This window comes from Notothenia rossii (genome assembly GCF_949606895.1).
Source record: "Notothenia rossii genome assembly, chromosome: 8".
NCBI classification, from domain to species: Eukaryota; Metazoa; Chordata; class Actinopteri; order Perciformes; family Nototheniidae; genus Notothenia; species Notothenia rossii.
The window spans coordinates 74357457-74369908 of NC_136906.1; the positions used below are offsets into that span (position 1 = coordinate 74357457).

The 12452-nt window shown below is 46.2% G+C and overlaps 1 protein-coding gene across 1 annotated transcript in view; it reads left to right on the top strand.

Moving 5' to 3' along the window:
- The window catches only part of LOC307016014 (uncharacterized protein), a 35898-nt gene that overhangs the window by 11567 nt on the left and 11879 nt on the right, over positions 1-12452 (top strand). Inside the window, exons 11-15 of the mRNA XM_079645059.1 lie at positions 5071-5224; positions 8712-8874; positions 9193-9327; positions 9414-9524; positions 9605-9641. Of these exons, the coding sequence (XP_079501185.1) occupies positions 5071-5224; positions 8712-8874; positions 9193-9327; positions 9414-9524; positions 9605-9641 (600 nt within the window). The remainder of the gene's footprint in view (positions 1-5070; positions 5225-8711; positions 8875-9192; positions 9328-9413; positions 9525-9604; positions 9642-12452) is intronic.

Here is a 12452-nt window from a genome sequence, read left to right on the forward strand (position 1 = left end):
TCCCTTTTCGTCACAACGGTGCGGTAAAGAGACTGCAGTACCGCTCCCGCTGCTCCGATTCTCCGACCCATCTCACGCTCCATTGTTCCCTCACTCGAGAACAAGACCCCGAGATACTTGAACTCCTTCACTTGGGGTAAGGACTCATTCCCTACTTGGAGTGGACAGTCCATCGGTTTCCTGCTGAGAACCATGGCCTCAGATTTGGAGGTGCTGATCCTCATCCCAGCCGCTTCACACTCGGTTGCGAACCGATCCAGTGAGTGCTGAAGGTCGCAGACCGATGAAGCCATCAGAACCACATCATCTGCAAAAAGCAGTGGTGCAATCCTTAGTCCACCGAACTGCAGACCCCCTCCCCCACGACTACGCCTCGAAATCCGATCCATGTATATTACAAACAGGATTGGTGACAAAGCGCAGCCCTGGCGGAGGCCAACCCTCACCTGAAATGGGTCCGACTTACTGCCGAGGACCCGGACACAGCTCTCGCTTTGGGAGTACAGAGATTGGATGGCCCTGAGTAGAGACCCCCTCACCCCATACTCCCGCAGCACCTCCCACAGTGACTCCCTTGGAACCCGGTCATATGCCTTCTCCAAGTCTACAAAACACATGTAGACTGGATAAGCATACTCCCAGGCACCCTCCAGGATCCTTGCGAGAGTAAAAAGCTGATCCGTCGTTCCACGACCAGGACGGAATCCGCATTGTTCCTCCTCAATCTGAGGTTCGACAATCGGCCTGACCCTCCTTTCGAGTACCTTAGAGTAAACTTTCCCGGGGAGGCTGAGTAGTGTGATGCCTCGGTAATTGGCACACACCCTCTGATCCCCCTTTTTGAAAAGGGGAACCACCACTCCGGTCTGCCACTCCTTCGGTACTGTTTCCGACTTCCACGCAACGTTGATGAGACGTGTCAACCATGACAGTCCCTCAACACCCAGAGCCTTCAGCATTTCTGGGCGGATCTCATCCACCCCCGGGGCTTTGCCACTGTGAAGTTGTTTGACGACCTCAGTGACCTCCCCCCGGGAGATTGGTGTCGATCCCCCTTCATACTCCAGCTCTGCCTCTAACATAGAGGGCGGAGTTGTCGGGTTCAGGAGTTCCTCAAAGTGCTCCTTCCAACGCCCTAACACTCCATCAGTTGAGGTCAACAACGTCCCATCCTTACTGTACACAGCTTGGATGGTTCCCTGCTTCCCCCTCCTGAGGTGTCGGACAGTTTTCCAGAACAACTTTGGTGCCGCCCGAAAGTCTTTTTCCATGTCTTCTCCGAACTTCTCCCACACCCGCTGCTTTGCCTCGGCCACGGCTGAGGCTGCTGCCCTTCGGGCCTGTCGGTACCTTGCAACTGCCTCGGGAGTCCCCCGGGATAACAAATCCCTGAAGGCCTCCTTCTTCAGTCGGACGGCTTCCCTGACCACCGGTGTCCACCAGGAGGTTCGAGGGTTACCGCCCCTTGAGGCACCTAGGACCTTGAGACCACAGCTCCCCGCCGCGGCTTCGGCAATAGAGGCTTTGAACACCGACCACTCTGGTTCAATGTCCCCAACCTCCACAGGAATGCCCGAAAAGCTCCGCCGGAGGTGTGAGTTGAAGGCCTCCTGAACTTGGGCCTCCTCCAGACGTTCCCAGTTCACCCGAACTACACGTTTGGGCTTACCAGGTCTATCCAAAGGCTTCCCCCGCCACTCGACCCAACTCACCACCAGATGGTGATCAGTTGACAACTCCGCCCCTCTCTTTACCCGAGTGTCCAAAACATACGGCCTCAGGTCCGATGATACGATAACCAAATCGATCATGGACCTTCTGCCTAGGGTGCTCTGGTACCACGTACACTTATGAGCATCCTTATGTTCGAACATGGTGTTTGTTATGGCCAATCCATGACTAGCACAGAAGTCCAGTAACAAACCACCACTCCGGTTCAGATCAGGGGGGCCGTTCCTCCCAATCACTCCCCTCCAAGTGTCTCCATCATTGCCCACATGTGCGTTGAAGTCTCCCAGCAAGATTAAAGAGTCCCCTTCAGGAGCCCCATACAGGACTCTTTCCAGGGTCTCCAAGAAGGCCGTATACTCTGAACTGCTGTTGGGTGCATAAGCACACACAACAGTCAGAGTTTTCCCCCCCATAACCCGCAGGCGTAGGGAGGCAACCCTCTCGTCCACTGGGGTAGACTCCAACAACGAAGCACCCAACCGGGGACTTGTGAGTATCCCCACACCCGCCCGGCGCCTCACACCTTGAGCAACTCCGGAGAAGAATAGAGTCCAACCCCTATCCAGAAGTAAGGTTCCAGAGCCGACGCTGTGCGTAGAGGTGAGCCCAACCAGATCCAACTGGTAACGCTCCACCTCCCGCACAAGCTCCGACTCCTTCCCCCCCAGAGAGGTGACGTTCCACGTCCCCAAAGCCAGCTTCTGTCGCCCGGGTCTGGTCCGTCGAGACCCTCTGCCTTCACTGCCACCCTTCTGGCAGCGCACCCGACCCCATTGCTGTTTCCCGTAGGTGGTGGGCCCGCGGGACGGAGAAGCGGAGGTGTTGCCCACGTTGCCTTTTCGGGCTGTGCCCGGCCGGGCTCCGTGGCAAGCCCGGCCACCAGACGCTCGCCGACGAGTCCTCCTTCTGGGCCTGGCTCCAGAAGGGGACCCCGGGCTTCCTCCGGGCCGGGTATCCTCACTTCGTGTGTCGTCTTTCATGAGGTCTTTTGAACCAATCTTAGTCTGGCCCCTTGCCTGAGACCAATTTGCCATGGGAGACCCTACCAGGAACACAAGGTTCCAGACAACACAGCCCCCAGGTTCATCAGGGCACACAAACCTCTCTACCACGGTAAGGTGCTGGTTCTTCAGAGAGGAACAACAATAACACACAATTATCCTTGTTTTTATTTATTCGTTTAATTCTATAATCTTGGGCTTTTTAGCCGTAAATAAAGTCACCGGAAACAGATGTAGGCCTACAGTATAAGGGACATTTCGAGCTATACACACCACAAACCCACGGAACAGATTACCCTAGATCCTCAGCTTGAAGCTCGTTGATTGGATGTTTTAGCCGCAATGCATGTTGGGATATGATGTTAATGCGATATGATATCCGAAAACATTTAAGAAAAAATAAATAATACTTTATTCCGAGTGTTCTTGCTTTTCTCTTTGGAAGTCATCTCATAACAGCATTGTAATACACGGTTCGGCTGCATTAAATATTACACATTTGCCGTAGTTCCTTATTTATAGAGCCCTGATGAGAAGACTTCTAGACAAACTTGAAGAACTGCCGCCAAAACTGAATATGTGACGTGGATCATACATATATCAACAATTAAACAACATCTTGCATTTTTTTTCACAAAATACGTCTCCTCGCAGTATCAATAGTAATTCGGCTGACTTTTATATTTGATCCAATTGGTAGATAGGTTATATTTACACCATAACGGTGCACAGCTGATAGAAAAGGACTTGTAGTTTTTAAAGATATTACTGATTTTCTTTGAATATAAGAATGTAAATACTGAGTTGAAAGAATAGTCAGGGGATTTGGGTGATGGGAGACACATCCATGGAATCACAATTTCAATAGCTTATTAAATGACGGATATGCCTTTCTGTCTGTGATGTTTTACAAATCAGATATTAATGTGTAGAAGTAAAACATGAGAAATAGTATAGCAATATCCTGTAAAATTATGTAAAAACATGAATAAAACTACACATCTTCAGATGTTATACATACATAAGTGTCCTACACTAATAATACAAAGTTATCATTAGTATGCTGTGTGTACCTTGTGTGCACCGCCTAGTGGTTAAAGCATGTTATTTAATTATTTTTGTTGAATAATGTTATTTTTGTTGAATAATGTTATTTGATGAAAAAAATATTAAGACTACATACTTTCATAGGGGGAAAGTAGAAGGTCAATGATAGAAATATAGAATATAAAAAATCAAGAAGTTCTGTAAGTGATCTCTACAATAAAACAGTTTAGTGCTGGATGTAGACTACAGAGATATTAATAGGAGGATGTGCAAAACAGACAAACCAATTAACCTTTATTAACACATTAAAGAATACTTTAGGTTAAGGTCTTCTTTCAAATAAGAAAAAAGCTTTGGGGGTATCTATCTACAGATAAATATTAAGCCTGACAAAGTACTTAACGTCTAATATATTGCTTTCCTGCAATGTTATCTATGTTGAAGCACTTATTTTAACTGATATTATATACATTAATTATACTCTTATCCCCTAAACCTCCAGGGCTGTACACAGTTTAATACTGTCAACTTCTAATTTTGGGAAAAACGAAAACGTCTTTTAAAACTACAATTCCCAGTAGAGACATGCCATTGAGAACATGTTGCGAAACACAATAGTCAGCATGTGTAGTTCTGGGGGGGCGTTCAAGTCCAGTTTTGAATATTCTGCCGTGGTTTCGTTCCATTTCAAAGAGCTTGACGCTCGGCGTAACCTTGGCGCACTGCCACTCCAACATCCAATCCCAGAGCTTGAAGATTAATCACGGGGGTTTGTCAACGGGACTGTAGTCCCAAACGATAGCTGGGGATTATGGGTAGTGTAGTGTCTTCGGCAATCCTAAACTGAATTTTTTTTCGGATATCATATCGCATTAACAACACCACATCTGGCGTCACAGAGATCTTCTGTTACTGTTCTTTAGAGGAAGTGCTTCTTTGAGGTTCAATAAACGACACAGCAGCTTTTTGGCCTGTTAAAACTATTATGTTCTGCCTCGCTCATGAGAGTAACAGCTGGCGAAATTACAGCCTCGTCTACTGATTTCAAATGTGTGCTCTAAAATGATATTTATAAATGACTATTATCATTATTATAAGCAAGACAATAAATGGCAAAGATATGTAGAAAATAAACGTATTTAAGATACGTTCATAAGAAACGTAACGTGGGAGAAAATACGTTTCTCACTAAACTTAATTGAGAATGCAGTTTAGTTCTGTGGGAACGTCCTTTTTAGGAGACAGGGTTGCTTTGACTCAGATGCTTGAAATGAAACTCCTTTCCTTTCAGATCCAAATATCAAGGAGAAGTACATCATCAACCTCACAAATACAATCGAAAACTGCGTCAAATGTGATAATCCAGAGAAAAAGCCTGAGAAAAATCTTAAATGGAATAAAACAGCAATTGAAGACGGAGGAAAAGTCGGTGCTGCCCAAGCTAAGTAAGACACGCTGCATTCAATCGTTAAAGGAATTGTTTGCTTGCTTTCTATATGATAGTGAGATAATAAGAAACAACTCTACTGTAAAGTTTCCAGAGATCATAATGTGCCTTGCAGCACATCTAACGCTAACTCATTAACATCTGGTTTGTTTGTACACAAATAGCAAGGCCGGATTAGTACCTCCAGGGGCCCCTGGACACTGAGCGCTCATGGCCCCCCCCCCCCCCCCAACCCACGTACCAAGAAGTAACACCACGCCTACCCAATCCTACCAACATGACCAATATTTAGAATTTTCAGTCAATCTGGCATGTCAAATCGCACACCTATTTGTCAAAAGCAGGGACACAGCCATATAGTTCAACCAAAGTAGGTCTAGCCTTTTGCCCTTTTAGTCAAAAATCACAAGACAAAGATACAAGGGATAAGATCCCAAGACAGTGTATGGCTCAGGAATACCTAGGTAATATCACTCAAAACCTCAGAGTAGCACCCCACTCAATGCCAAAATATGACTGGCTGGCTGTACAAGTACACAAGGAGTTGTAGTTACAAACATTGAGAGTTACAAAATTAAAATATGTAGTGAAATGGTGTGGTTGCTCAACTAACTGTTCAGTATATGTGATGGAAGAGTGTGTGTGTGTGTGTGTGTGTGTGTGTGTGTGTGTGTGTGTGTGTGTGTGTGTGTGTGTGTGTGTGTGTGTGTGTGTGTGTGTGTGTGTGTGTGTGTGTGTGTGTGTGTGTGTGTGTGTGTGTGTGTGTGTGTGTGTGTGTGTGTGTGTGTGTGTGTGTGTGTGTGTGTGTGTGTGTGTGAGAGAGAGAGAGAGTGAATGAGTGTGTATGAGAGACATTGGATCTTAACTTTTAGAAGTGTTTCTTCCTTGACTTTCTCTTTGAAAAGTCTGTGATGAGGTCATCAAAATCCAGATCCCTCACAAGATCAGACTCGATGGCCATCAAAGAAAGGGCTGAAAGTCTCTTCTGAGCCATGGTTGTCCTAAGTTCATTGATGCGTTTAAGCTGTGAAAAGGACCTCTCACCCTCGCAGTTGGTTACAGGCAGTGTGAGAAAAATCCTGAGCGCAACAAAAACATTGGGGAATGTTGTCTGTAGTCCATGTTTAAGCACCACCTGCAGTCTGTTTGCAGTGGTGTTATCTGGCTCTGTGCTGACAAAAGCCCTAAACTGGATCAGCTCATCTCCTAATGACTTATCCAAGTCAGTAGGATATGATGAGGAGAGAATATTGGCCCGCCTGCGGAGATAAGTGTCATCACAGCACATGTCAAATACGACTCCAAAGTGATCATGTATGTATTTGTATGCATCCAGGCATTTGCTAAGTCCTGAGAGCAACCTGTCAATAATTACATTGAATGTCTCAACCTGGAATTTTTTACTGCCAGTCAGTGCCACCTCGTGCTCCACTGTCTCGTCATCAAATACTCGTATTTTACCAACACGGTGAGTCTCGTGCTGGTATGTCTGATTCACGCCGGTGACAGCCCGGGCAGATGTCTCAAAGTCCGAAAATGTCCCTCGTAGTGATGCAACATAAGTGCGCAGCGATTCCAAAAGTCGCACAGCGGTCATTAGGTCAATGTCTTTCTTTTGCAAGCCAGTGCTCGTAAGGTTGAATTGGTGCGGTACAGTGTCCCAAAATATTGTCAGCAGAGCAGTCTCTAGTTTGCCACACAGCGCAGAGGCCTCTCGCCGTGTGTCCTGACGCTCTTCGTCATCAGCCGCCAACATTTGTAAAGCCCCTCTAATACCTCATTCACACCAACGGTGTTTCAGGGCCGGTTCGGAGCTGGAGCTTGAAAAGCACCGGGTTTTCCTGTTCACACCGCAGCGGAGCAGCCTCTTAGCTCCGGAATCCGGTTCATTTCGAGCACCAAAAAATTGTCCGGCTAGAGCAAAAGCACCACATATGTCACGCTTACGTCGAGGCGGGGGCAGGGCGGGATCAACTCCTGAACAACAACAAAAAGCCCGCGTTTTATCCAGTTTGTACACAACGATGGAGAAACTTAACAAGCAGCAGTGGTCCACTGAAGAGACCAGCTACCTACTGGGAATCTGGTCTTCTGAAGAGGTACAGAGGAAGCAGGAGCACAATCGGCCATTGTTGTTGTTGTCGGTGTGAGCTGTGAGAGGTTTCCGCGCAGTTTGGCTTTATGAAGCAGGCACGCAAACGGTTACGTCATGACGCAAACGATGACGCAGCACCAGTCGGACTCTGGGCAGTGTGAAAAGACCGGAGCTAAACCGAAGAACCGGTTCTGAACCTGAAAAGCTCTAGCACGGAGCTTGAACCTGAGTTGCGTTGGTGTGAATGAGCTCTTGTGGAGTCTCCTCTGCAGCTCCATCTTGTACAGGAGAGAGATTTTAGCGTCAGTGTGACGTTTTCAGTGAACACTTTATTCCATCGGTGGGTAAGCAGAGCAAAAAGCATAAAGTGCTTGAAGTATATCAAAAAACTGGCTTGCTTCACAACAACTATTTTCAACACAGTTGACACCAACCAAATTCAAGGAGTGTGCTGCGCTCGGAATGTAATATATGAGTGGGTTGCTTTTCTTGAGATGAGCTTGCAGCCCATTATATTTTCCTGACATGTTGGATGCGTTGTCATAAGCCTGGCTACGGCAGTTTGAGAGATCCAGCCCCATATCAATGACCATCTTCATCACACAAGTTGAATCATCTTGTCACTGAGGGCCCTCTTTACTCAAGGGCCCCTGGGCACTTGCCCAGGTTGCCCATATGGTTAATCCGGCCTTGACAAATAGAAATGCCAAAACTGTAACTCTGTAACTGCTGTCAAAACTCCGGGAAGTCACAGCTTCCAGAAATATTTGCAGTACAGTATTCCTTTTAAAAACAGCAAGCCTACATTTTTTTTTGTGTACAAATTAACCATACAAGGTACTCCCAGGACAGTAATATTCCAATAATATTGTCATAAACACTGAGTAAAATATCTTAACCAACGTTAGTGTTGAGATAAATACCAAATATTCACTGATTTTGAGAACATTAACACTTTTAATGCCAGTAAGTTTGAAAAAACCCCAAATTATTTACCTATAATATATACTAGGGATTGTTTTTGTTTACAGTTTGTCAATAATAATAATGACAATCATTTTTAAATGCATTTCTTCAAACACTGCAGTGCTCCATATCACAGCAGCAATGCCCAATAGGTCAAACATGAGAACATTGCTCAACAGGTAGAAAAGAGTAAAAACGACATTGTTGAAGTCAGAGCTTTTGATTGAAGGATTGATATAATAGATAATGTTATGCTGATATGGCCATGTGGTCACACATCTTGGTTTTTATTGTCAAAGGTTATGCCTTTATGCAAGGGTTATGTCAAACATGATGTAATGTGTACATCCAGGTATTGACTTTTATAAATGCGTGTGAAACTCTATATTCTAAATAAATTAGATTTTCTTCCATCTGACAACAGTGAAATCATGAACAACATGGCCGACTTCATCACCTCCTTCGAAGGGAATTCTGCTGCGGTGTCTGTGGCAGAAGGAATTTCAGGAGTCTTCGTGAAGAAACCGGATCCCGAGGACATCGAAGAAATCAGCTTCGCTTATAATTCCCCAAATGAAAGCATGAATGTGGGTGCACCACTTTTATTTTACCTGCATGTGTTACAGTTTCTACTCCTTACGAACTTCAGAAAGAATGTAGGCCATGTTTCGGGATGATGGTGATTATCTCGGCCACCTGCTTAATGGAGAGTGGTGAAATAAGTTGTTTAGTTTATTAAGTTCTCTCATTTTAGTTTTTGATAAACCTTATCTCTTACTGGTTTTCTTTCCAAGAGTGAAGTAGAAGGATCAAATCCAATCCCACATACTTGTTACCTAAATACTAATTCCCTGCATTGTAATTGGATCCAGGACTCAACACAATTGTTCTGTTCTTCCCTGCAGATAGTAGAAAACAGTGATTATCTCGCCAAATTTTCCAGAAGTGTGTCAGTGCCCAAGGAAGCGTTTGAAAAGGCTGCGAGTTTGAACATAACAGTTCCATTTGCCGCTCTTTTCCGATTCAACAATCTGGCTTCGGTAAGTACCAATATCTCAACAGATTTTCAATGATACAGTAAATGCACCCCACACATTTGATCATGTTGCTTTATTTTTTATTTCAGGATGAGCTGAACAGCACCGTTTTAGGCAATGAAGTCCTAGCAGTTGAAATGGGAACCAACATCTCCAATCTCACAAACAAAATGTCCATCCATTTTCGGAACGTTGCCTACGTGAGTAAAAAAAAAGTGCCTCTTTGAAGATATACTTGAGTTTGTCAACCATCCATTTAGTCCTGGTGTTTTTCTTACAGGAAGGATATCCCTCTTGTCAATCTTGGAATGGTGAAGGTATTGTCCTTTTACTTATTACATTACATTACATTGCATTTAGCTGACGCTTTTATCCAAAGCGACTTACAATAAGTGCGTTCGACCAACAAAATACAAACTTGAAGAAAACAGAATCATATAAGTACATCAGGTTTCATAGAGCTAAAACATTTCAAGTGCTACTCAAGGAAAAGCAGTTCAGTCTTGAGGTGGTGAGCAGACATCCACAGAGAGATGTCTGCTAGACAAGCAGAGATGCGTGCGACGACCTGGGTCTCTGAGCGGGGAAAGGACAGAATTAATTGGGTGTCGTCAGCGTAGCAGTGGTATGAAAAACCATGCGGGCTAATGACAGATCCGAGCGAGTTGTGTACAGGCAGAAGAAGAGGGGACCGAGAACAGAGCCCTGAGGGACCCCTGTAGTTAATTGACAAGGGTCGGACTCCAACCCTCTCCAAGTTACCCTGTAATAATAATAATAAAGTATATTTATATAGCGCCTTTCAAGGGACCCAAGGTCGCTGTACATGGTGGACAAACAAAACAAACAGACAATCAACGGGCAAACCAAGAAATAAACAAAGGAAGCCAAGGGACCTTAAAAGGGCTAGGGCCCGAAGGCCAGGGTGAACAGGTATGTTTTTAATGATGATTTGAAGATGACCAGGGAGGCAGCATTACGGATCTTGGCAGGAAGTGCATTCCAGAGGGTGGGGGCCGCAACACTGAACGCCCTGTCACCAACAGTTTGGAGGCGAGAGCGGGGGATGGAGAGCAGGCCCGTGTCTGAGGACCGCCGACTCCGAGAAGGGGTGTAGGGATGGAGGAGGTCCAATAAGTACTGGGGGGCGAGGGAATGGAGGGACTTGTACGTGAGGATGAGTGTTTTGTATTGAATCCGGGACTTGACCGGCAGCCAGTGTAGGTGGATGAGGGTGGGGGTGATATGGTGCCATGGCTTGGTGTAGGACGTATTGGAGCCTATCCAGGGTTTTGCTGGGAACCCCGGACAGGACTCCATTGCAATAGTCAAGATGGGATGTAATGAAGGCGTGTACAAGAGTTTCTGCCACAGAGTCAGAGAGTGAAGGCTGGATTCTGGCAATGTTTTTTAGGTGGTAGAAGGCGGATTTGGTGACAGATTTGATGTGCGCCTGGAAAGAGAGGGTGGTGTCCAGGATGACTCCCAGGTTGCGGACTTCAGTGGAAGGGGAGATGGAGCAGCCGTTAATGGAGAGAAGCAGGTCTCCAACCTTCTGGAGCTGCGCCTTGGGAGCCACAATCATGAGCTCTGTTTTATTGCTGCTGATTTTGAGCAGGTTTGATGACATCCAGTTTTTTTTCCAGGTTTAGTGGAGAGATAGAGCTGTGTGTCGTCAGCATAAGAGTGAAAGCTGAGACCATGTTGGCGGATGATTTGACCAAGTGGTAGCATGTAGATATTGAATAGGAGGGGTCCAAGCACAGAGCCTTGAGGTACACCTTGGTTGACTGGGACACCTTGGTTGACCCTGTAGGTGCGGTCTTTGAGGTATGAGGAGAGGAGGGAAAGTGCAGAGCCTGAAACTCCAAGTTCTTGGAGAGTGCGAAGGAGGATCTGATGATTCACCGTGTTGAATGCAGCAGACAGGTCCAGAAGGATGATGACAGAGGAGAGGGATGCTGCTTTAGCAGTGTGCAGTTCCTCAGTGACAGCAAGGAGAGCAGTTTCTGTTGAGTGACCTGCCTTGAAACCAGACTGGTGCGGATCCAGAAGGTTGTTCTGATGGAGATAACAGGAGAGTTGTTTAAAGACAGCGCATTTTAGACAGGAACGGGAGGAGAGACACAGGCCTGTAGTTTATAACATCAGATGGGTTGAGAGTGGGTTTCTTTAGGAGAGGGTTTACTCTTGCCTCCTTGAGACTGTTTGGAAAGTGACCAGAAGTTAGAGAAGTGTTGATGAAATGGGTGAGAAAAGGTAGAATATCAGGAGCGATAGTCTGAAGGAGGTTTGAGGGGATAGGGTCCAGAGGACAGGTGGTAGGGCGGGCAGAGGTAATGAGGGTAAGAACCTCACTTGGAGAGAGAGGGGAAAAGGAGGTCAGTGTGTGGGTGAAAGGTGGGTCTGGTGACCCAGCGGTGAGTAAAGGTGAGTCAGAAAAAGAAGAGCGAATATCATCAACCTTTTTTTCAAAGTGGTTAACAAAGTCGCTTGACAGAAGGGAGGAGGGGGAGGGGCTTTGGGGGGGTCCAAGAGGGTGGAGAAGATGGAAAATATTTTTGGGGGATTGGAATAGGAAGATTGGATCTTATCTTGAAAGAAAGTGCTTTTTGCCTGAGAGTTCGAAGCGGAGAAAGAGGAGAGGAGAGCCTGATAGGTTAGGAGGTCGTCATGGTGTTTGGATTTCCACCATTTCCGCTCTGCTGCCCGAAGGGTGGTTCTATTAGCACGCAGTGCGTCATTTAGCCAGGGAGCAGGAGGGGACTGACGAGCCGGCAGAGATGTGAGAGGAAAGAGAGAGTCCAGAGAGGATGAGAGAGTAGAGAGGAGAGTTTCTGCAGCAGAGTTTGGAGGCAGGAGTTGGAACGAGTCAGAGGAAGGGAGGGCTGAGAGCACCGATGAGGCAAGGGTAGAGGGGGAGAGGGAACGGAGGTTACGGCGGCAGGTGCAGAATTAAAAGAGATTAGGTTGTTATGTTTGGAAAGGGGTAGAGAGAATGAAATGAAGAAGTGATCGGATGTGTGGAGCGGGTTTACAGAGAGGTTAGAAGTAGTGCAGTTCCTTGAGAATATGAGATCAAGGACATTGCCAGCGTTATGAGTTGGTGGGGATGGAGACAGTGAGAA